Source organism: Zootoca vivipara, chromosome 7 (genome assembly GCF_965207765.1).
Source record: "Zootoca vivipara chromosome 7, rZooViv2.hap1.1, whole genome shotgun sequence".
NCBI lineage: Eukaryota > Metazoa > Chordata > Lepidosauria > Squamata > Lacertidae > Zootoca > Zootoca vivipara.
Window position 1 is genome coordinate 2,123,271 of NC_142590.1, and position 22,789 is coordinate 2,146,059.

General features: G+C 43.8%; 1 protein-coding gene across 1 annotated transcript in view; it reads left to right on the forward strand.

The window, feature by feature from the left end:
* Positions 1-22,348, forward strand: part of COLGALT2 (collagen beta(1-O)galactosyltransferase 2) — a 67,596-nt gene extending 45,248 nt beyond the window's left edge. The window contains exons 5-12 of the mRNA XM_035122594.3: positions 1,626-1,830; positions 8,131-8,250; positions 9,836-9,912; positions 14,756-14,862; positions 16,149-16,281; positions 16,756-16,883; positions 17,660-17,866; positions 20,361-22,348. Of these exons, the coding sequence (XP_034978485.2) occupies positions 1,626-1,830; positions 8,131-8,250; positions 9,836-9,912; positions 14,756-14,862; positions 16,149-16,281; positions 16,756-16,883; positions 17,660-17,866; positions 20,361-20,637 (1,254 nt within the window). The 3' untranslated portion in view covers positions 20,638-22,348. The remainder of the gene's footprint in view (positions 1-1,625; positions 1,831-8,130; positions 8,251-9,835; positions 9,913-14,755; positions 14,863-16,148; positions 16,282-16,755; positions 16,884-17,659; positions 17,867-20,360) is intronic.
* The last annotated feature ends 441 nt before the right edge of the window (positions 22,349-22,789 follow it).

Consider the following 22,789-nt stretch of genomic DNA (forward strand, 5'->3'; position numbering starts at 1 on the left):
TTGGCTAGGACAAGGGGGCCTGAAATCACGGCGTAGTCTCATGCCTAGTAATTACAAGGGAGTACAAAATACTGGAGCTAAGGACTGGATAGGGGACACGGGTGGCACTGTAGTCTAAACTACTGAGCCTAGGGCTTACCGATCAGAAGGTCAGTAGTTCGAATCCCCGCGACGGGGTGAGCTCCCATTGCTCGGTCCCAGCTCCTGCCAACCTAGCAGTTCGAAAGCGGGAAGGTAAATGGCGTTTCCATGCGCTGCTCTTGTTTCGCCAGAAACAGCTTAGTCATGCTGGCCACATGACTCGGAAGCTGTACACTCCCTCGGCCAGACTGGACCTAACGGTCAGGGGTACCTTTACCTTTTAAGGACTAGATATATTTGATGTTTCTGTCTAGTCTTGAAACCACCTGCACTGGCTCCCAATCTTGTTTCTAGTCCCAATTCATGTTGTTGGTTTTTACTTTATAACACTTTAAATGGCTTAGGATCTGGATACCTCAATGGCTACCGGTACCTCCTCCTGCACAAATCTGCCTAGGCATTAAAATTCTCAACCAAATTTAGGGTTGCCACCTGTCCTGTATGATACAAGATTGTCCCATGTTCCAGTGGAAAATGCTACATCCTGTATTGATACAGTTTTGTCCTGTATTTCAGGTCCCCCCCAAGTTTAGGGATCCTCTCCAAATGCATGTGTTTGAAAGGGTGTATGAAAGGTCATATATTTAAGCTCTGGGTAGCCAAGCACAGGCACATTTACAAATTCGTGTGTGTGTGTGCGCGTGTGTAGGGCAAATTCTAAAGGGGCCATCGTGTTATGCTGCAACATATTGGAATGAATTGATTTGAAGTCACTTCAGTACCAGATTGGGGGGGGGGAATGACCCCAACCGCCCCACCCTGTCATGTATTTTGCCAGAACAAAGGTAGCATCCCTAACCAAACTCCCTCAGTTACATTTTTTTTATGATGTGAGGTGGAAATCTAAACAGGTCTGACATTATTGTACTCTCACCACCACATTGGAACAGGACAACTAAGATGCCAACTCTAATCTTTATCAGTGTCACATGAAGGCTGTTTTATTCTCTGGGGCTGTAGAAATTGTTTTGGTTGGCTGCATAGCTGCCAAGAGTTTTCCCTTTTCTCGCGAGGAAGCCTATTCAGCATAATGGAAAATCCCTTTAAAAAAGGGATAACTTGGCAGCTATGGTTGGCTGACTGAGTATTTTTTTGAGTGGGTTGTTGTAAGGTGGCCAAGAATTATTTTAAATGGTTTAAAATAAAACAGTTAGTATTGCTTAGCCTTAGATAGCTCCTTTTGTCTGACTTTTGAAAAGGTTGTTGTTGTTGTTGTTGTTGTTGTGTCTTTCTTTTTATTGTATTAATTCATTTATTGATGTTTCTGTTTTTATATTTCTGCAAGCTGCTTTGGGGATTGTTTACACCTGAAAAGCGTTGCATAAAACAAGTTAACATCAACAGGTGCTGCAAGGTTTTTGTTAGGCGATTGGGTTTCTGGATCTGGCCAGTCCTACAGATTGTGTACCTTCAGACTGTGGGCTTTTGCTGCCAGCTGAAATGATTCTCGTTTTAATGAGCTTTGTACTATCATTTTATTCTAGGGCTACTACAAGAGAACACCAGATTATGCCCTGATCAGAGAGTGGAAGAGGACTGGTTGCTTTGCGGTCCCAATGGTTCACTCCACATTCCTGATTGACCTGAGAAAAGAGGCATCAGATAAACTGGTGTTTTACCCCCCACATGAGGACTATACCTGGACCTTTGATGACATCATTGTCTTTGCCTTCTCAAGTCGACAAGCAGGTAGACTTCAGAAGTAGCTATGGAATAACGGATTGGAGAATGCAATGAATCCAGGGAGGGTTTAGATTACCTATTTGTGACAACTCGAAGAGAAACTATTTATTACTATTTTAAAAACAAACACCCTGAACTCTAACAGTGTTTAGAGTGACAATGGTAGTACGCATGTGCTGTCTTTTGTACTCATGCATGAACACTAAGGGACCATGTGGGGTTCAGCCCGTCATTTCACAGGTTTAGCTAGTGGGTTTCACCTTGAACCATTAAGCAGGAGCATAATTGGCCTGTGTTAATTATGTGATCCTTAAACAAAGGAGCAAACAACTTACCGTATTTTTCCATGTGTAAGACGGATGGGGGGGGCTGGTGTTCGGTGAGCCCCACAAAAGGCTCAACAACTCAATATTTGTTTGTTTGTTTGTTTGTTTGTTTGTTTGTTTGTTTGTGGTTAAAAAGGGGGCTGTCTTATACATGGGGGTGTCTCATACACAGAAAAATACGGTATTTGTTTTAAAATCACTGCAGAGGAGGTTATATTAAACCAGCTCATTAGGGAGTGTTCTGGGCTAAACCTTTCCCCCTCATGTGCTAGTTTACTACATGCAGGTGTTTTGTTTTTTAATGAAGTTTGAAAATTAGGAGGGGGGGATGAGGGAGCATTAGAAGAAGTGACAGTGATACAGTCCAGAATTTTATCTCCTCATATTATGTAGATTCTTTGTAAATGAATAATGCAGGTGGAAAAATGCCTTCAGCAACATATACCAGTTCCATTTTTATTCTCGCTGAGAATAAAAGACATGTGCAATTACACAACCGGATTCCTGCTTGCCTCTGTTAAATGCTGGAAGGCTATTTATATATAACTGGGGAATAGGTTGACTTTGGCGAAGGGTGTTGTAGGCTTATGTCTTTGAACCCCAGCTCTTGGGGGGGGGTGTATTTGCTATTATCAATTGCATTCCAAAACCCTGTGACCCCACAGTTTCCTAGGGGAAATGTATAACCACAGGGGACAATAGCATGTTGGGTTTGGGGCTTGAATATGGCCACAACTTTATTGGTTTCACTAGAGAATGGTTTGATGTCATCCCCAGGATGTGTGTGAAACGGTTAAATGTAAAGCCAATGAGAACCCAGGGGGCGGAGTCCACAAGAGTATAAGAGGGGGGGGGAGTTGAAAGGGAGATGAATTAGATGAGAGAAGATAAGAGATGAGAAGAGAGAGTTGTGGTTGTTGAGCTGAGGGGAGTCTGGGTTGGTTTGAGCTGTGTGAGAAAGTCAGTGACAGTCAGCATCTGAAAGGAATGGATAAGAACCTAGGCAGTTCTGGTTGGGAACTGGGAGGAGGTTGGTCAAGCCTCTGCTTAAAGACCTCCAAAGAAGGAGACTCCACCACACTCCTTGGCAGCAAATTCCACTGCCAAACAGCTCTTACTGTCAGGAAGTTCTTCCTAATGTTTAGGTGGAATCTTCTTTCTTGTAGTTTGAATCCATTGCTCCATGTCCGCTTCTCTGAGCAGCAGAAAACAACCTTTCACCCTCCTCTATATGGCATCCTCTAATATATTTGAAAACGGCTATCATATCACCCCTTAACCTTCTCTTCTCCAGGCTAAACATGCCCAGCTCCCTAAGCCGTTCCTCATAAGGCATCGTTTCCAGGCCTTTGATCACTTTGGTTGCCCTCCTCTGGACACATTCCAGCTTGTCAGTATCCTTCTTGAATTGTGGTGCCCAGAACTGGACACAGTACTCCAGGTGAGGTCTGACCAGAGCAGAATACAGTGGTACTATTACTTCCCTTGATCTAGATGCTATACTCCTATTGATGCAGCCCAGAATTGCATTGGCTTTTTTAGCTGCTGCATCACACTGTTGACTCATGTCAAGTTTGTGGTCTACTAGGACTCCTAGATCCTTTTCACATGTACTGCTCTCAACCCAGGTGTCACCCATCCTGTATTTGTGCCTTTCATTTTTTTTGCCCAAGTGTAGTACTTCACATTTCTCCCTGTTAAAATTAATCTTGTTTGCTTTGGCCCAGTTGTCTAATCTGTTATGGTCATTTTGAAGTGTGATCCTGTCCTCTGGGGTATTTGCCACCCCTCCCAATTTGGTGTCATCTACAAACTTGATCAGGATGCCCTCAAGCTGCTCGACAGTGGAATTGCTTCCAAGGAGTGTGGTGGAGTCTCCTTCTTTGGAGGTCTTTAAGCAGAGGCTTGACAGGCATATGTCAAGAATGCTTTGATGGTGTTTCCTGCTTGGCAGGGGGTTGGACTGGATGGCTCTTGTGGTCTCTTCCAACTCTAGGATTCTATGATTCTTTGAGAATGGTTTGGCGTAGGCACTGGGTAAAACTGTTGCTATTCCACTCCAGTCCATCTGCTGGGAGTGCATCTAAGGGTAAACCACAACCATGGCGGGAGGCCCTATCACTTATATCAAATAAGGATTCCCCCTGTGGGGCCCCCGTGGGAGGAGTGGTATGGCCCTAGGTGGGTGTCGGACAAAAGCCATCCTCCCAGACCCTTTTCTTAAGGGTAAGGAAGGGCAGGCAGAGGCTGCAATCTCCCCTCCATCAAAGATCTAGGTTTACTCAATGCCATACCACCTAAAAAAGTTGCAAAGGCCAAAGCACAAGAAAAAGCAAACAGATTGAGGGAAGGTCTGCAGGAGATCAACAAAAAAGGCAGGAAAGGCTTCCAGGCAGGCCACAATTCAACGACCCGTGGGAGCAGCCCCAAGCGTCCTCATTTGTCGGATCACTTGTGGGTCCAGGGTCTGGCCGCAACACCGCCCACCAGCGAGGGTGAGCGGACTTATAAAAGGTCTAATGTGTTATTGAATACCCTACAGAGATTAAAAGCAAGATGCTGCACACAGGCTTATGATCAAAGGCACAAGGGAAAAGGAAAGCGGGTAGAGAGGGAAAAGGAAAACAAAGCAAATTACTTGAAAGGAGATGATACTACTAAAGAGGATGGAAACTTTACCCTAAATATATGGAGCTATTGCTTTGAAATGATCATGGAAATAGTTTTACACTGGAAAGCAGGCCTGAGGCTGGGGAATGTGAGAGCCGGATGTGCAAGTAATTGATTAAATCACTGTCCAATCCCTTCACATCAATATATATTTTCATCCATTCCCCATAATGATACCTGGCAGTTGAACTGTGGTTTGGCAAGAATCGTAGTCAGCTGGGTGCCTTAGAAAACGGAGTTCATATCGGGGCCAATGCACAGCAGCCCTTTCCACAGGCCATCCCCACACTTCTCAAAGCAATACCTGGGGGTTCTGCTATTAATAATCTGTGCCGCTGTAGCTGTCTCAGCAGATTGTGTCTGCATGAAAATGTTCAGTTTTTGAGCTTGGATTCCCCTCTCCTGGAAAATCAAAACAAAGGGACTACTGGTGCAAGCAGGGGTGGGAAGGGTTGGTAAGAGCTGAAATTATCAGTTTTGAACTTCACATTGGAAGTCAGCTTTTGAGTAGCCTGAATTTCTGCTTCCTATTAGGGCTGCTATTCCTGATCTACAGCAGGCTCAAATGCCAACTAAAGAAGGGACATGCATGTTCAGGAGAGAATCACATGTGCACACACAATGGTTTCACTGTCTTAACTGGTGTGGCAAAAATAGCAACACAAGCTTCAGTTGTCTGTTCTCTTGGGTCTCATCCCAAGTGTCTCTGTCAAGGGGCCTGTGTTCCAGTGATGTGCTGAGCTGTATCCGGAGTCTGTTGCCTAATGACATTGGACTGAGTCCTGCACCTGGTGATGACATTCTGCATTGAGCCTGGTGTGCATTGGTAGTACAGCAGTTTCACATCTTGTTCTATTGAAGCAGATTCATATGTATGCAATAACCTTTTATTTCTTGTATATATTGCTAGTGATCTTTTCCTAAGCATTCTTAATCTTCTCACATATCCACCAAACAGGAATACAGTCTGCAATTTTCTCCCCACATTATTACTATTAAAATTTTCTTTTTTCACAAGGGGAGAAAGCTACCTATGTAGGAAGTAAATATTTCTTTCCACAATTCATCTGAGCACAGGCCTCTTGAGAGAGAGCACTTGTTCTCCTCTAATAAATGATTAAAACTCCCACCCTCCTCCTCTTTTATGGTGTCCTTTTGATAATATTATTTTCTTTTTCTGTCAATTTTTATTAAGTTTTACAACATATCTAATCATCAAAATGCAAAAAGGAGAAAACATTTCCTCAACCCCCCCCCCCAACTTCCCTCAACTTCCCTTTCTGGTTTTTCCCAATATTGGCTTCCCCTGCTTTCTTTCTTATACTTCCATATGAATTCTCTATATAATTTATGTATTAATTATTGTTATCTTTTATCACTTAAACATCACCTTTATAGGTTTTATACTTATTTTTGTCAATTGTAAATGTTTACTGAAACCCTGCTGGTGAGTCTATTTCTTTACACTGTTTGTGTAGATACAACATACAGTGGTGCCTCGCTAGACAAAATTAATTCGTTCCATGGGTCTTTTCTTATAGCGAAAAATTCGTCTAGCAAATCCTATAGGAATGCACTGAATTTTTTTAACTTTTTTTCTGCCCATAGGAACACATTAATTGAATTTCAATGCATTCCTATGGGAAACCGTGATTCGCTAGACGAATTTTTCGTAAAACGCATTTGTCTAGCGAGTCAACCTACGCTCGAAAAATCCTTTCGTTAAGCGGAAATTTCATTAAGCAGGGCATTCGTTAAGCGAGGCACCACTGTAAATGATTCCCATTCTTTTTTAAATTCGCTATTATCTCTGAGTTTTTCTGTTAATTTTGCCATTTCAGCGCATTCCATTAGTTTTTGTATCCATTCTTCCTTGGTTGGTATTTTTTCACTTTTCCATCTTTGGGCTAGTACAGGGCTAGGCAAACTAAGGCCCAGGGGCTGGATGTGGCCCTCCAGGCTCGTAAATCTGGCCTGTGAACTCTGCTGCCTGCTTGGTCAGTCGCCACTTGCTGCGGAAGCCTCGCTGCATGGGGACTGACTTCTGTGACGCTGGCTTCTGGGCGAGCAGTGATGCTGGCGCGGTTTCAGAAGCTCCTGCAGCCAATCCAAAGCCTTGCCCCCCGTGGCTGAGGCAAGCTTGGCATGGCCATGGACGGAGAGGCCGGCGGAGGGCAAGCAGTGCGCTGTCTGGAGGGCAAGCAGTGCGCTGTCTGCCCGGCGCTCCACATGTGTGGCCTGCCCACCGACCTGACCTTGGGCGGTGGGCCGCAGCGCATGGCGCATGCTGCCTGGGAGCTCTGTGGGGATGGGCCGCTCGTCAACAACGCTGGTGAGAGGGCGGCACTGAGATGTGCTTCTGAGTGCATGCAGAGTGCATTCCTCTTCCAGGTCCGGAGGCAGCTGTGGGACCGGCTTGCAGGGTATTTATATTTTTCAAAATATAGTCCAGCCCCCCATGGTCTGAGGGACAAAGTTTGCTAGCCCCTGGGCTAGTAGCATCCTAGCCACAGTCATAGCTTACATAAATAATTTCTTCTTTTCTGTCGGCAGTTCTTGACCTGAAATGCCTAATAAAAAGGCTTCTGGTCTTTAAATAAAAGTTAATATAAACATTTTCTTGATATCATTATAAATCATATTCCAATAATTTTTTATCAATTTACAGCTCCACCACATATGGAAAAAGTACCTTCATTTTCTTTACATTTCCAACATTTGTTGGAACCTGTTTTATACATTTTTGCTATTTTTTCAGGTGTGATATACCATCTGTACATCATTTTCATATAATTTTCTTTTAATAATATACAATCAGTAAATTTCAAATTCACTGTCCACAATTTTCCTCATTCTTCCATTTGTATATTTTCATGATGATCTTTTCGATCATTTAATTCTTTTCAGCATTATTCCTGTATAGACATTGCTATAACTCCCTTTTAGTTCATTTTAGTTCTTCCCATCAAATGCAAAGCTGCCTCTCTCCCCCCCCCCCGCCCTTTAACTCACATTTTGTATCTAAATTATAGCTGATAGGTAGGAGTCTGCCTTTGGAATTAATGCTCAGTGCCTTGTGAAAACAATAGATACTGCTGGCTCCCTTCCCCCATGGCTCCCAGTCCTGTCAATCAACTAAATGGGACGGGACATGCAGCGTCCTGTATTGTACTGATTAGGAGGGATTAATTTGAGTCAGGCTGTCGCTCTGCCTGCAGGACCAATCCAAACTACAATCTGAAAGATGTCAAGGGGAACAGAGTCCCCTGGCAAGACCTGCTCATGTCTCCCCCCCCCCCCTTATCCCTAGGCATTCAGATGTACATCTGCAACAGAGAACACTATGGCTTCCTGCCTGTGCCCTTGAAACCTCACCAGACACTGGAGGAAGAGGCTGACAATGTTGTTCATGTTCTGACTGAGGCAATGAGTAAGTAAAAGCACACTTTGCAACACTGTCAAGAGACGCTTCCCGCTGCCATTTTGCCTTATGGTATTTAAGGTACCTCTGCTGTCGGAGTGAAGCAACTTGACTAAGCTGTGAGCCTCCACTGCCAAGAAAGAGCTAGGAGGCCAAGCACTGAGACAAGATCATCATAGAGTCTGTGTTCCTTAATTCTGAAGAGGAAGAATTTTTTATTTTAATAACGTTAGGATTTTAATTGCTGTCTTTGTTTTCAAACAATATTTTAAAACTTATAAATGTAGGACAGTTGTAGACAGTGCGCTCCAGAGAAGCGGACACGGAGCAATGGATTCAAACTACAAGAAAGAAGATTCCACCTAAACATTAGGAAGAACTTCCTGACAGTAAGAGCTGTTCGACAGTGGAATTTGCTGCCAAGAAGTGTGGTGGAGTCTCCTTCTTTGGAAGTCTTTAAGCAGAGGCTTGACAGGCATATGTCAAGAATGCTTTGATGGTGTTTCCTACTTGGCAGGGGGTTGGACTGGATGGCCCTTGTGGTCTCTTCCAACTCTATGATTCTATGATTCATACATGCAATCAATTCAAATCCAAGACAGGTACCAGCAGGGACAAATTTTAAGAAGACTTTTTGAAAAGAGGAAAGCCTTTAGCAGGCACCAAAGAGATAACAAGGAAGTAGCTACCTGTCTGATATGCAATGTGAGGGAGTTCACATTGTGGGGATGAAACAATCTTTTCTGTATCCTTGTTCCAGCTTTGTACACCATTATCAATACCCTGAACCTAGTCTGGTAAGCAACTGGCTTTCTGACCTGGGCTCAGTGCTGTGGACTTAGGTGCTCCCCCAGCACAAGTTTTCCTTGCCCTCACTTCCAAAAAGTAGAGTCTGCATCCCTGCTAACCGTGGTTAATGCTAATTAGGGCTGAAGCCACAACTAAAACCAAAATTTTGAAGTGTACTGTATATGCAAATCCCAGTTATGAGGGAATTCCATTAGTATTAACTAGCAATGCTGCCAAATTTTAGAATTAGGGCTTTGAGGTCCCTCAGTATAGCGATATGTGCCATACTGATATGGTACCAAATTGTATCAGATTCATTTTTTAGGATACCAGAACTGAACATTAGGAATCTGCCCAGCCAGAATATCCTTCAAAAGTAGTTCAGATGCTCCATCTGCATTCCAGATACAGTCCAGGTTTGCATCAAGATATTCCAGTGCAGAGAGAACCAAGTGGTACTTTGCTTTTGTAACAAAGCACACCTGTGTTTTATTATTGGTAAGCTTTTGGTCTTTTAAATATATGCAATAAGCAGTAGCATACTGTGACTGTCACCCTAAAGGTAAAGGGACCCCTGACCGTTAGGTCCAGTCGTGACCGACTCTGGGGTTGCGGTGCTCATCTCGTGTTATTGGCTGAGGGAGCCAGGTCATGTGGCCAGCATGACAAAGCCGCTTCTGGAGAACCAGACTGTCACCCTAAAGACACTTAAATAGAGGAGCAAGACTAAATAAATAAGTTGCCCCCCACAATGAGAAGTGAGCGAACTTTCTTCACCTGTTTTGATTGTTCTCATCCCTTCCAGTTGACCGTCCTCCAGTTGAGCCTTCAGAGCAGGTCACAGTTCCTCCAAAGCACCCAGACAAGATGGGATTTGATGAGGTAACAGGAAAATGTCTGCTTTAGCATGCCAACTTCTGTGGGAGTGGAAAGGGACAGGGCAAAATCCAATAAGCGGTTCAGTTATGGCAGACTATAGTCTGATCTGTACTGTATTATTATTAAAGATTTTCTTGATTTACAAAAATATGTGCAATGCCTCTCGTAACGTTTTTACAAATCAGTTTCATTTGTTGAGACATTGGGAAGAAAAGAGGTAGATGGGGTCGGGTGGGTGGCGATGGGGTCGGGTGGCGATGTTTCTATTTTGTTTAGTATATGTGGGGTTTTTTTGTCAGCGTCACTTGTGTAGGTTCTCTGCTGTTCACTTGTGTTCCTTTGATGGTGAGAGATGTTGGGGTTGGCCTAGGATATGGTTGTTCATTTGTGGTTAGCTGTGGTGGTCTTTGTTTCGTGTGTGAGTGGGGTGGGTGAGTGTTTTGGGTCAGGTTAACCATATTGATTCGTATGCTGTTGGTAGACTTTTGTCGTTGTCTTGTTGGGCTGGGTATGTGATAAAGGGGAGCCATACTGGGGTGAACTGATCTGTATAATTATATATATTTATTTATACCCCTCCTTTTTCCCTGATGGAACTCAAGGAGGCTTACAAATAAAAACAAGGATTGCTAAAATCATAGGCGAGGAAATAATTAAAACCAATTGAACACTGATTCTTATTTTTTTGCATATTTCCATGGTATTATATTTGTTCTTCAATCTGTCATTACTGTGCAACATTTTAGTTGGTCGTAATAAAACATTTACCCTACTTGGGCTTCGGGACTTCTTTTATAGTGGAGACAATTGCTGCTACTTAAGCTTTTTGTATGTTTTTTCTCTGGTTGTGTGTGTGTTTGTGTTTTAAAGCACAGTGCCTATTCTTTCAACTATGGCCTGGGGTACTCCATGTGAAAATAAGATGTTGAATGTCTTTTTCTTTCTCCTTGGGAAGATGGCAGTTAATACTGAATACAGTTTTCTATAAATAATAATAATAATAATAATAATAAATAATAATAATAATAAATTTTTATTTATACCCCCCCTTCCCAAGTCAAAACCAAGCTCAGGGCGGCTAACACCAATAAAATTACAATAAGACATAAAAAAAAGAAAACAATTAATTAAAATACAGATTAAAATACAATATTAAAATGTAAAATGTAAAATGCAGCCTCATTTTAAGTAGTCCATAAATCAAAATCATGAGGGAGGAAAACACAGGGGTCAGACTGAATCCAACCCAAAGGCCAGGCGGAACAGCTCTGTCTGCAGGCCCTGTGGAAAGATGTCAAATCCCGCAGGGCCCTGGTCTCCTGTGAAAGAGCGTTCCACCAAGTTGGGGCCAGTACTGAAAAGGCCCTGGCCCTAGTCGAGACCAATCTAACCACCTTATGGCTTGGGATCTCAAAAATATTGTTATTTGTGGACCTTAAGGTCCTCCACGGGGCATACCAGGAGAGACGGTCCCGTGGGTACAAGGGTCCTAAGCCGCATAGGGCTTTAAAGGTCAAAACCAGCACCTTAAACCTGATCCTGTACTCCACCGGGAGCCAGTGCAGCTGGTAAAGCACTGGATGAATGTGATCCCGCGGCCGGGACCCCGTAAGGAGCCTCGCCGCGGCATTCTGCACCCGCTGGAGTTTCTGGGTCAGCTTCAAGGGCAGCCCCGCGTAGAGCGAGTTACAATAATCAAGCCTGGAGGTGACAGTCGCATGGATCACTGTGGCCAGATCCAAGAGAGGTAAGGGACCAACTGCTTGATAATGTCACCTTAGCAGTGGCTGCAACCTGCGCCTCCATGGAAAGGGAGGCATCAAAGGTTACACCCAAACTCTTGACAGAAGGCGCTGGCACTAATTGAGCCCCTGCAAGAGATGGGAGTTGGCCCCCCAACCCCATGTTGTCCTGACCCAGCCAGAGGACCTATGTCTTTGAAGGATTTAGCTTCAACCGGCTCCCACGTAGCCATCCAGCCACAGCTTCCAAGCACTTGGTCAGTGTGTCCGGGGCCGAGGCAGGACGGCTGTCCACCAACAGATAGATCTGGGTGTCATCAGCATATTGATGACAACCCAGCCCAAAACTCCAGACAATCTGGGCAAGGGGACCCATAAAGATATTAAAAAGCACCGGGGAAAGGATTGCACCCTGCGGGACTCCACACACCAAGGGGTGCCACGCCGACAACTCCCTCCCTAGCTCCACCGTCTGTCCCCGACCTGAGATAAAGGGGCGCAGCCATTGTTGGACTGTGCCCTGAATCCCCACGTCGGCAATACAGTTTTCTAGAGGATAGAGCTACATTTTACAAGAGCCCAGTGCAGCTCCCAAATCCATGTTTCTGTCATGTACACTAATATATGGGGAGCTGCGAGGGATGGCGCTTGCTCCTTCTTTAATCCAGCCTCCCCACCATACACACCTGTGTGAGTAGCTTCTGCTAGCACTATCTCTAGTTATATTGGCAGTTATCAGCAAAGCTGTGTGTGTATCCCACAGTTCTGCTGAAAACAGAGATCATGGCATTGGGTTTAGAACACAGTTTTGATCAGGTTCCAAGCCACTATGGCTGTAACAACAGGCTTTAAAGTGTGGTTGAAGCTAGGTGGGTTTACCTGGGGTTTGGAAACTCACAATGTGATGATATCACATTAAATGTTTAAATCAAGGTTTTGTGAATCTGTGACTCCAGATGTTTCTGGACTCCACCTCCCACCATCCCTTGCCAGGATGTCCAATGCAAGGGGATGGTGGGAGTTGTCACTAGCAACATCTGGAAAGTCACAGTTTACATCATGCAATACTATTGAGAGGATGCTTTTCTTAGCTTGCATAATAGATACAAAGCAAGCACATCCCTAGGGCCACAACGGTGATGATCAGACTCTTTGATTCAGGTTCTCCCCACACCATCTTAATGTGCTTGCCTTCTGGGACCCACAACCCAGACTCACTCCTCCATTTCAGAGGTGAATCTGCAGAGATCTGTGTCTGTAAATTGTAGCCATCCTGTATTGGCATTAAGAATGGAACAGCACACGGCATCTCTGGCACCCTCCTAAAGTCATACAAGGAAATTATTGTAAGAACTAAGCAGTGGCTCTTTCTGAACTCCCTTCTTAACGAATCCTGTTGTGCTTATGAGGCATTAAGCATGATATGGCATCTGTAACTATGGTGTGGAACATTGAGAGTTCATTGGCTTGGGTGAGGGTGGGTTTGTTTTTTAGTCTATTCAGGTGATAGTTGATTAGAGGATGGGCGGAGAAAGCGCCTCCTGCCTGCAGGAGTTTTCCCCTCATAGGATTTTTGTGCCCCACCCCTAACCAGACCCACTGTTTGAGAACCACTGACACAGAAGAACACCGTGTAAAAAGAGGTGGGTTAAGGAAAGCTCAGAGATCTTCTGCGCATTGAATAACAGCACCCCACACAGGACCATTGGATCCTGTTGAGCAGCTGGGGGGGGGGGACTGATGCAAATCTGCCTCTTGGCACTTGTCCTCAACCCTGAAGGAGCTGTGCCCAGTTTTTCTAGCCTCGATGGCTCTCTGTTTACATGGCTTGTATAATTAAATGTAGAGACAGTGCCTGGTTAAACATAGACAGATAGACTATGTTTAGAGCCGATCCTGCCTGTCTGACTTGTGTTTTAAAATATGTTGTTGATTTGTGGCTGCATTATTTGCCAGCTTTATTGATCTGTGTCCTGTTTGGAGGAAGAGCTGGAGCACAAGCTGGTTTTATTTTTGTCGGCTTGTTTCTGCGCCCAATACTTGAAGGCTGCACTTGTTCTTTCTTGCCTTTAGCGAGGAGAGCATCCCAAGGACCTGCGCACATGTGCTCACGGATCATTTTGCCTTAAAAGGCCCTGTTTGCTTGGGCTAGGTGGGAAACTTTTTCCACGCACTGTTTACTAGTGGTGGTGGTGTGTGTGTATGTGTTTAAAAAATAGTAGGATAAACCTTGAGTTCAGACAATGTAGGTGCCAATGTGTTCTTAGTCCCAACAGAAGACTGGAATAACTTAAAATGCATGCGCACCTTGGGGAAGGGCCATACCTCGTAAGTACAGCATGTGCTTTGTATACAGAAGGCCTCAGTTTTAATCGCTGGCATCTCCAGGTTGAACTTCCTGAAATCTTGGACAGCTGCTGCCAGACATTTACCTGATTGACATAATGCTGAGTCAGAGCTAATTTAGTCTTGGTGGTTGGCTTAGTCTTTGCTTTGTTTGAACGTGCAAACCCATCCAGGCAGACTAACCCTTGCTTGATTTCCGTCACCAAACTAAAGTGAAGCCAGGATTTGTTGCTGGCTTACAAACCTTAGCTTTTTAAAACTATGGTTTAGTGTTAAGCAAACTATGGTTTGTTTTCCCAGACCACACACTCACCAAGCCAGAAAGGCACGAGGAAAGAACAGCTGGTTAACAAAACCAAGCTATGGGGAAACATGCTATAGTTTGTTTTCTTGCTTGCCTGTAAGGTGATGTTATTCATTGAGCAAACCATGATTACAACATGGCTTAGCATTATGTGGAAATGCAGCCACGGTGTAGATAATAGTGAGGTAGGAGTCAGTTAAGGCAGTGTCTTATGTTCATACGTACAAGTGTAAAATTATCAACTCTTCTCCCAATTTATTTGAGTTCTTAGCAGTTTTTTTCCATTTCAAATTTACTTTTACACTTGTTTGAACCATCACTTTTTTTACTTCTCAGGTGGTGATTATATTTTGATTATGTCCCATAACACCCACAAACTTTTCCATTATGCCACGCAAATCTCCCATTGGCTTGTTTAGATCTGCACTGAAACTCCTAGCTTCTTTCTCTGTAGATTTTTATGATCAACCTCAAGCGCCGGAAAGACAGGCGAGACAGAATGCTGCGAACTTTGTACGAGCAGGAAATTGCAGTCAAACTAGTGGAAGCTGTGGATGGAAAGTGAGTAGATGGTTAGGGTATTTTGTCTTTTTTATTAATGTGCTGCCATTTGTGAATTCTAAACACTAGATGATGCAAAGTTTGAACATTCTGCCTTGACAACCCCACTAGATAGTTTTCAGTGCTGTGAATTAGATGGCTAGCGGAAATGGCGTGTGATGCATTATTTGCCTGTGAGTACTAATGTGCTTCTCTGTTTTGGTGCATCTCTCTGAACTGGGAAATTGGAGCAGATCAGGGTCTCTGCATGAGATCTCTGCATGATTCAGCCACTCTGGCCTTTCAACTAGCCTCTGCTGAGTGTGGTCAGTTTTGGTGCATCTCTCTGAACTGGGAAATTGGAGCAGTTGGTCACTGGGAGACAGAGCAGAAATCCCTGTTTTCAGAAGAACCTGCTCATGGTCTCCCATACAGATGCACAGAGGAGAGGCTCATCTGAGGACAGGTTATTCTGACTCTTGCAAGTTATCTAAACTGTTTAGGGGTTGTAAGAGCAAAGAGGCTCTCAGAGATCTGCAGTATATTTTGATGCAGAAAATATTTTCAAGTTGGCTTTTTCTTTTGATACTCCTGTAGAGCTTGTGAACTAGAATATTGTAGAACCAAATTTTAACGAGTACAATCCCCTGGAGAAATGGAGCGCTATCAAGCTGCTTGCATAGTCCATATTTCCCTGGGAGCTTGCATGGGAGATTTTTGCTGTTAGATTCCTGTACCTGTTATATTTAAATCCACCTCTCTTAACCGAAATGCATTTGTTAAGTAGAATTGTCAGGCCAGTTTAATATACCCAAAGCTTTCTATAGTTGCACAAGAGAAGATTGTTCTAAAGAGGATGTTGATAGCAGGGTTTCTTGCAGTTGGCTCCAAGTCAAGTGACAGATACCTTCTCATATGCTGAGATTTGCTCTCCTCTCACACACAATCCTCTTGATTAGAAAATCCAAGGCCATGTTAACAGCAGGTTAATCTTGTTAAAGCTCTCAGACTAGAAAGAAAGAAATGACTGGACGGGAGATGGTGGGGTAACTACTTGTAAAGGTTCACCCAGGTAAAAAAATATCCTGCAAATAGAAGACTAGCATTATCTGGAAGAAAAGTTATTCCCACTCGGTGCTGGTTTTCTATTGACAGAGAGTTTTTAGCAGAAGAGGGAATTTAAATGATGTTATCCTTGGAGTCTACACTGGTGCAGCCCATTCTACCACTTCATTCTTCTGCATGCATTGACTTTCTCCATATCCTGAAAAGTTATGCTTAGGTGACTCAACCCTTGTACCTTGCAGAGCATTGAATGCAACTCAGCTGAAAGCTCTCAACATAGACATGCTTCCTGGCTACCAGGATCCTTACTCCTCAAGGGTGCTGACTAGAGGAGAGATTGGCTGTTTTCTTAGCCACTACTATATCTGGAAGGAGGTGAAGTCTATTAACTGCTTGTCTTGATTGTAATTATGCTGGGATGTATGGGGGAGTCTTTTGAGAGCACTGAAAATCAGATGCTTTTCAGTAATAAAATGGCGGCAGACGGAGACAGGGTTTGGCATCATCAGCTGACAACTATTGACATTGTATGTTTACATCTAATCTTTCTTTTGAAATTGCTGAATTATTTGCAAAAGCAATTTACTTCTGGCACAGAGTCACCTGCTTTGAAAGTTCTACCCCTTTGGCCCTTTATGTCACTTTCAGAGCCTTAAAATAATCAATAAAAACTATAATGTTGCAACAGGTAGATGGATGTGTAGCACAGATGAAGCTCAAACGAATTTGGCATTGGTTCTGCATCTGGTACAGTTTCAGGCTGCCCCACAGCAGACAACACAGCTCACTCCAGGTACCACAAGTAAAGTCAATTTCAGTTACTTTCCTCCCACAAACTATTCCTTTAAGGTGCAAGACAAGGAGCTGGATAAAATCCTGGTCATTGAAGATGACGTGCGCTTTGAGCACCAGTTCAAGAAGAAGCTCACAAAGTTAATGGATGATATTGAAAGAGCCCAGCTTGACTGGGAGCTCATGTAAGTTCCACTTGATTTTGGCTGTGAAAGGTCTTCTCTGATTCTGCCTGTGAAAAGTCTTCTCTTCCTTCCATGGAGCTTGGAAATGATCCATAGTTGTAGCTATAAAAGCACCTAACACTAAAATAGGAGAAAAGAATGCCTAAGAATTGATCAGCTCTCGCTTTAGGAAAGTGGAAAAAAAGGGTGGCTTTTAGGTTTCATTGACATGATTCCAGCATGACTACCACATGCAGATGTTCCCCCAAAGTCTGGAAATTAAGGCACACTTTTTCATGAAGTTTAGCCTTTTACTTAAAGCAGTTTATTTGTAGACGGTCCCTAACTGCTCAGTACCAGTGAAAACTGATTGGAAAGTGTCTAATTGGTTTTGGCCAATGTCTCGTACAGAAATGCACCAGGCAACCTCTACTAGATAGGAATGTTGGTCTCTCGTTTGCTGTGGCTTTATAGCCCCACTGGCCTTCCCTGTCTGGAGATGCAAAACTCATTTTTAAGACAATTTCACTTGGGTTTTGAGTTTTCTCTCTAATATTTATAGCATAACATGACCTTACTGTCAAGAACTGTGTGTGACTGGCTGTTTATTTCTTAGATCTCCATGTTTCTTTGATAAAGCTCAAAACAGCTTCCATGGAGCTCCCAGTGGTTTTCCATCCAGGCAGTGATGAGGTCCACACATGCTTGGATTCAGCTTCATGGGCCTACATACCTGTGACATGTATGTGAACAGAATGTCAATTCCATGGCAGAACCACCTGTCTTTTTCTTTCTAGATACATTGGCCGGAAACGGATGCAGGTGGAGCGTCCAGAAAAGGCTGTTCCCAATGTCATGAACCTCGTGGAAGCTGATTACTCTTACTGGACACTGGGCTATGCCATCTCCTTGCAAGGAGCTCGGAAGCTGATAGGAGCCGAACCTTTCAGCAAGATGTTGCCTGTAGATGAATTCCTGCCAATCATGTACAACAAGCACCCAGTGTAAGTTTAGTTGTTCTGCTTGAGTTGTATTGGACTAGTTAGCTAGGTTTGCCCCATACTGCATAGCACTGTGGGAAGCAAGCACCTGCCTCCTACTGGAACCTGGGTTCCTCAACCAAATTCTGATTGCATTTATTAGTCATTGCGAAAACTGCCGCTACAACTACTTTGGGAATGACTTTGTAGATGCAGAGAAGCACTGTTTCTGAGAAAGGCACAACGAGGGGATGGATGGGAAGAAAGGGGGTAAGGCACCTATATCAAGCAGGCATGTTTCCAGGGAGAGTAAGGGAATAGGTCACAAAGGAGTTGATTTGAGTCAAGACCAAGAAATAGGTAGTGTAGATAGCAACAGAACTTTAGATAAGTAAGTCTCTCTCTGTGTGTCTCTCTGTGTGTAATGTGATCCTCTTGATATCTTTTATTGATCAGTTAAAATTTTTAAATTAAAATATGACATGAGGCAAGTGCCCTGTGATAAATGGACTCCAGTGGTGGTGTGTTCTTGTGGTTTATTTAACACGCACCTCTTTGCCCAGGCGTCCCCAAACAACGATGCTATAATGTCCACATGACATTTTATTGTATTGATTTGTTTTAGCATGGCTGTATGAATCCGTGGTTGTTAACCACTTTTAGGATTTTTAAAAATGAAATGCAGCCTAGAAAATGGTTTTAGCAAAAATTAAAATATGATGGGACCGGGGGGGGGGGGGGTATTATTTCCCCAGAGAAGCAGACTTGGTGCCATTTCACCTTTGGTGTGTTTTTGGCACCAGGTGCAGACCTTTTATTTTCTCCAGGGTTTTTAACAACTGCTACTTTTTCATTTTCTTTGTATGTTACTTTTACCTGTTGCTCAGTTTTCATTTTCAATTCTGTACATCCTTTTTTAAAAATACTGGAAACATTTTATTATGTTGAAATGCAGCATACAATACATTAAAAGTCATAATCTTGGTAAATTATATAATACATTAAAAGTCATAATCTTGGTAAGTTATCGACACAGAACCTGGAAGGAGCAGGTTCACAGCTTCAGAGGCTTCTGCATTCAGCAGTGTCACTGGAGGCTCAGGCAGCTTCGGTGGGGAGGAAGCACAATTCAAATTTCTGAGCACAATTCAAAGTGTTGGTGTTGACCTTTAAAGCCCTAAATGGTCTCGGCCCAGTAGACCTGAAGGAGCGTCTCCACCCCACCATTCAGCCCCCCCCCCCTGAGATCCAGCACTGAGGGCCTTCTGGCGGTTCCCTCATTGCAAGAAGTGAGGTTACAGGGAACCAGACAGAGGGTGTCCTCGGTAGGGGCACCCGCGCTGTGGAACGCCCTCCCACCAGATGTCAAGGAAATAAACAACTATCTGATGTTTAGAAGACATCTGAAGGCAGCCCTGTTTGGGGAAATTTTAAATGAATGATGTTTTAATGTATTTTTAATCTTTGTTGGAAGTCACCCAGAGTGGCTAAGGGAACCCAGTCTGATGGGCAGGGTACAAATATATTATTATTATTATTATTATTATTATTATTATTATTATTATTATTATTATTATTTCCCCAGCTCTGGCTGATTTGCCAGCTGCGCCCCCTTTTGGACAGAGAAGACTTGACCACTGTACTCCATATTCTGATAATTTCGAGTTTGGATTATTGCAATGTGATCTATGTGGGGCTGCCTTTTAAGACGATTTGGAAACGTCAACTGATCCGAAATGCAATGCTCAGATTACTGGCTGGGGTTCCGTTTATATCTCATATGTTTTAAAATAGTTGCACTGGTTGCCAATTCGCTTTCAGGCCCAATTTAAGGTGCTAGTGTTAGTGGTAAAGCCCCAAACAACTCAGGCCCCAAACACCTGAAAGGCCATTTCCTTCCCTCTTGGGCCCTCCCACTACCCTCAGAGGCCCAGGAGAGGGCGCTCTTTCTGGCAGTGGAAAAGTTGTGGGACTGGCTCCCCACAGAGGTGCATGTAGCACTTTCATTATACAGCTTTTGACAAATGTTGAAGATGCACCTCTTTATTCTGGCTTCTGATAGTTGAGTTGTATATTTTTAGGACCAACCTCATTTCTGTGACGGTTAAGTTGTTTTAAACTGTTTTTAATATTGTGTTTTAATTGTGGTAGCCTGCCCTGAGACCTTAGGGCAGGCATCCCCAAACTGCGGCCCTCCAGATGTTTTGGCCTACAACTCCCATGATCCCTAGCTAACAGGACCAGTGGTCAGGGAAGATGAGAATTGTAGTCCAAAACATCTGGAGGGCCAAAGTTTGGGGATGCCTGCCTTAGGGTGAAGGGTGGGTACTACTACTACCGCTACTACTACTAGATTGAGGCCGAATTTACTGAAGAAGTGATTTTCTACTGAACAGCTCTGACCTATCTGTTATGAAATATCCAAGACAAAAAAATCCCCATGGCATTAAAGTGTAGTGCTAAAATATTCCCTTTTGTATCTGTGGCCATGCTGATGTTGTTGTTTTCTCCGCTTTAGTGCCAAGTACATGGAATACTATGAACCTAGAGACTTGAAAGCCTTCTCTGCTGAGCCTCTGCTGGTCTATCCAACACACTACACTGGGCAGCCAGGATACCTTAGCGACACAGAGACATCCACAATCTGGGACAATGAGACCGTAGCCACTGACTGGGACAGAACACTCTCTCGGAAATCCCGGCAGCAGGGCCAGATCCGCACAGATGCCCAGAACAAAGATGCTCTTCCACCTCAGCCCTCTCTGGAGGCAGCATCAGCAAGGGATGAGCTATGACTGTTCACTTGGCCAAGGAACCCCTGACAACATTGGCAACAGCTGGACTTGCCTCATGCGCCATCTTTTGACCTAGAACCTTTCAGAGATATTAACATTCTGTCTAAACTGGCAGATGCCGTCATTTTGAGCTGACTGGTTTTAACTGAACAAGAGTCTCTTGTTTTATAGGAGGAGTGGCTGAGCCTGACTGAGTCTTCTGAGAAATACTGTATTGACAGTAGGCCATTTTTTCCATGTAGGGGTTTGTACCATGGGACCCTCAGTTGAGCTTCTGGAGGACTCTAGAGGGCAGCAAGTTTACACTCTGAAAGGACAAAGCTTTCATAAACAATGTCTTTCTACACTTTGTGTAGAATTACTGTATTTATAAAGATTAATATATACAGAGGACTGGGAGAGGTTTACAGGCCCTTCCATGTTAATTATTGGATTGCTGCTGGGCTTTGTCAACCATGTTCTCTGAGAGAAATAGTGTAGGGAGGGGGAGACTGTCAAAGAGTTACTGCCAAAAATTATCCCGTGTCTTTATCTATCTGAATTCCAAGTGGATCTTTATTTTGTCTATTGTGAGTCCCCAAAGGTGCAAATAACTTGTATTTATTTATAGATACAAAGACTGGTGGTGGGAGTTATGAAGAATTTCTACAGCAACTTCCAACCTGCAGAATTATTTGTAGTCAGGGGCGTAGGAAGATAGGGGTGGTGCGGGTGGGTCGCCCCGAGCGGCGCGATCCCAGGGGCGCCATCACGGCTGCCCACCGCGCCCCCAAAACATGCGCCCTGCCCCAAAACGTATGCAAGGTGGCATCACGCTTGTGGGTGGTGTGATGCCCCTCAATAGCCTGCCCCTTGCCTCCGTCCAGGGAGAGCGCAGCAGGGAGAGCGTGCGTTGGCTGAGCAAGCCCCTGCAGCGCCTAGCGAGGTTTTTGCCGGGTGGCTGCCCTTCACAAATTACAGCAGTTGTCTCTGGCCTCCCAAACATTGCAACCCCCGGCCTTGGGCACAGATACCTTTTTAAAAACTGAAATATCGTCTGGAATAATTGTCAAGCGGTTGGTCATCAGAACAGAACCCTGCTTCTCCCATTTTATATAGATAGAAGGGCGAATGGTGACTGTAAATTGAGATGACTATAACAAAATGTCTTGTGTTTTTTTGAGCGTGAGCAGTCTTAAACATCTCTTGACTGCTAATTCATTTTTAAAATAGACAGACATTATTTGTTTCAAAGACCCCACATGAGGGCTCCCTTTCAACATTGTACCAAAGAGAAATCTCTGGTTGTATCAAGCTTGCTGATCTCTGTTTTTTAAGATAACTTAAACTGTTTGCGTACTGAATTCTTGTCTTTGTCACCCCCATCATGAAAATCACGCTTCTCCATTTTGGGATGAGCTGTGATACCCTCCCTGCTGGACAGTGTTTCAACACACTAACACCACATCTTTATAAATGCACCCGAAGTCAAGCGGTCATTTAATCTTGTAATGTAGACTTCAGAGTTTGAAGGGAAAATCATTACTGAAACAAAACTTTTTAAATAAAAAACTAAGGGAAGAAACTCTATCTGCTTAACCTGCTGTAGATGCTGTACACAGGAATTGTTGTTCTTAAATGGAATAACTGTAGTATCCTATTACACTCTTTCCTAAAGGGGATAATGTTGCTGCTTATCAGCTGGTCTGATAATATATAGCAAGTCAACTCGTCTGTTGTCATGGTCTTTTATTTGTGACTTTAAATACTGGCAGTATGGTGTGATGCGATCCGATTGGCCACTCCCAAGTCCAGCTGGAGTTTGTCATCTCTGCTTTGAAAGATTAATGGCACCTGGTAAAGCTCCTTTGGTCTTGAAATGGCTTGGAGGGGGCCAGAATCTTGTTGCAGAAGCCAGCTGGATATTTCTCACTCAGAACTCCAAGCCTGTATACCTGGATATCTCTGACGATGTCCCATCCAGGCACTGAGCCTAAGATGTGCTTAAGATTCAGCAAGGTTGCTTTGATACGTGTGTCTTGGTGTGGCAGGGCTGCTGCAGTTGGCCACTTGACTTAGAGTTCTTCCTGGGAGAAAAGATTATACTGCAATGATACAGGTAAGTCTGGTGTGCCCCTGCCATACCTTTCTCTGTGGTGAAAGGAAGGGGGTG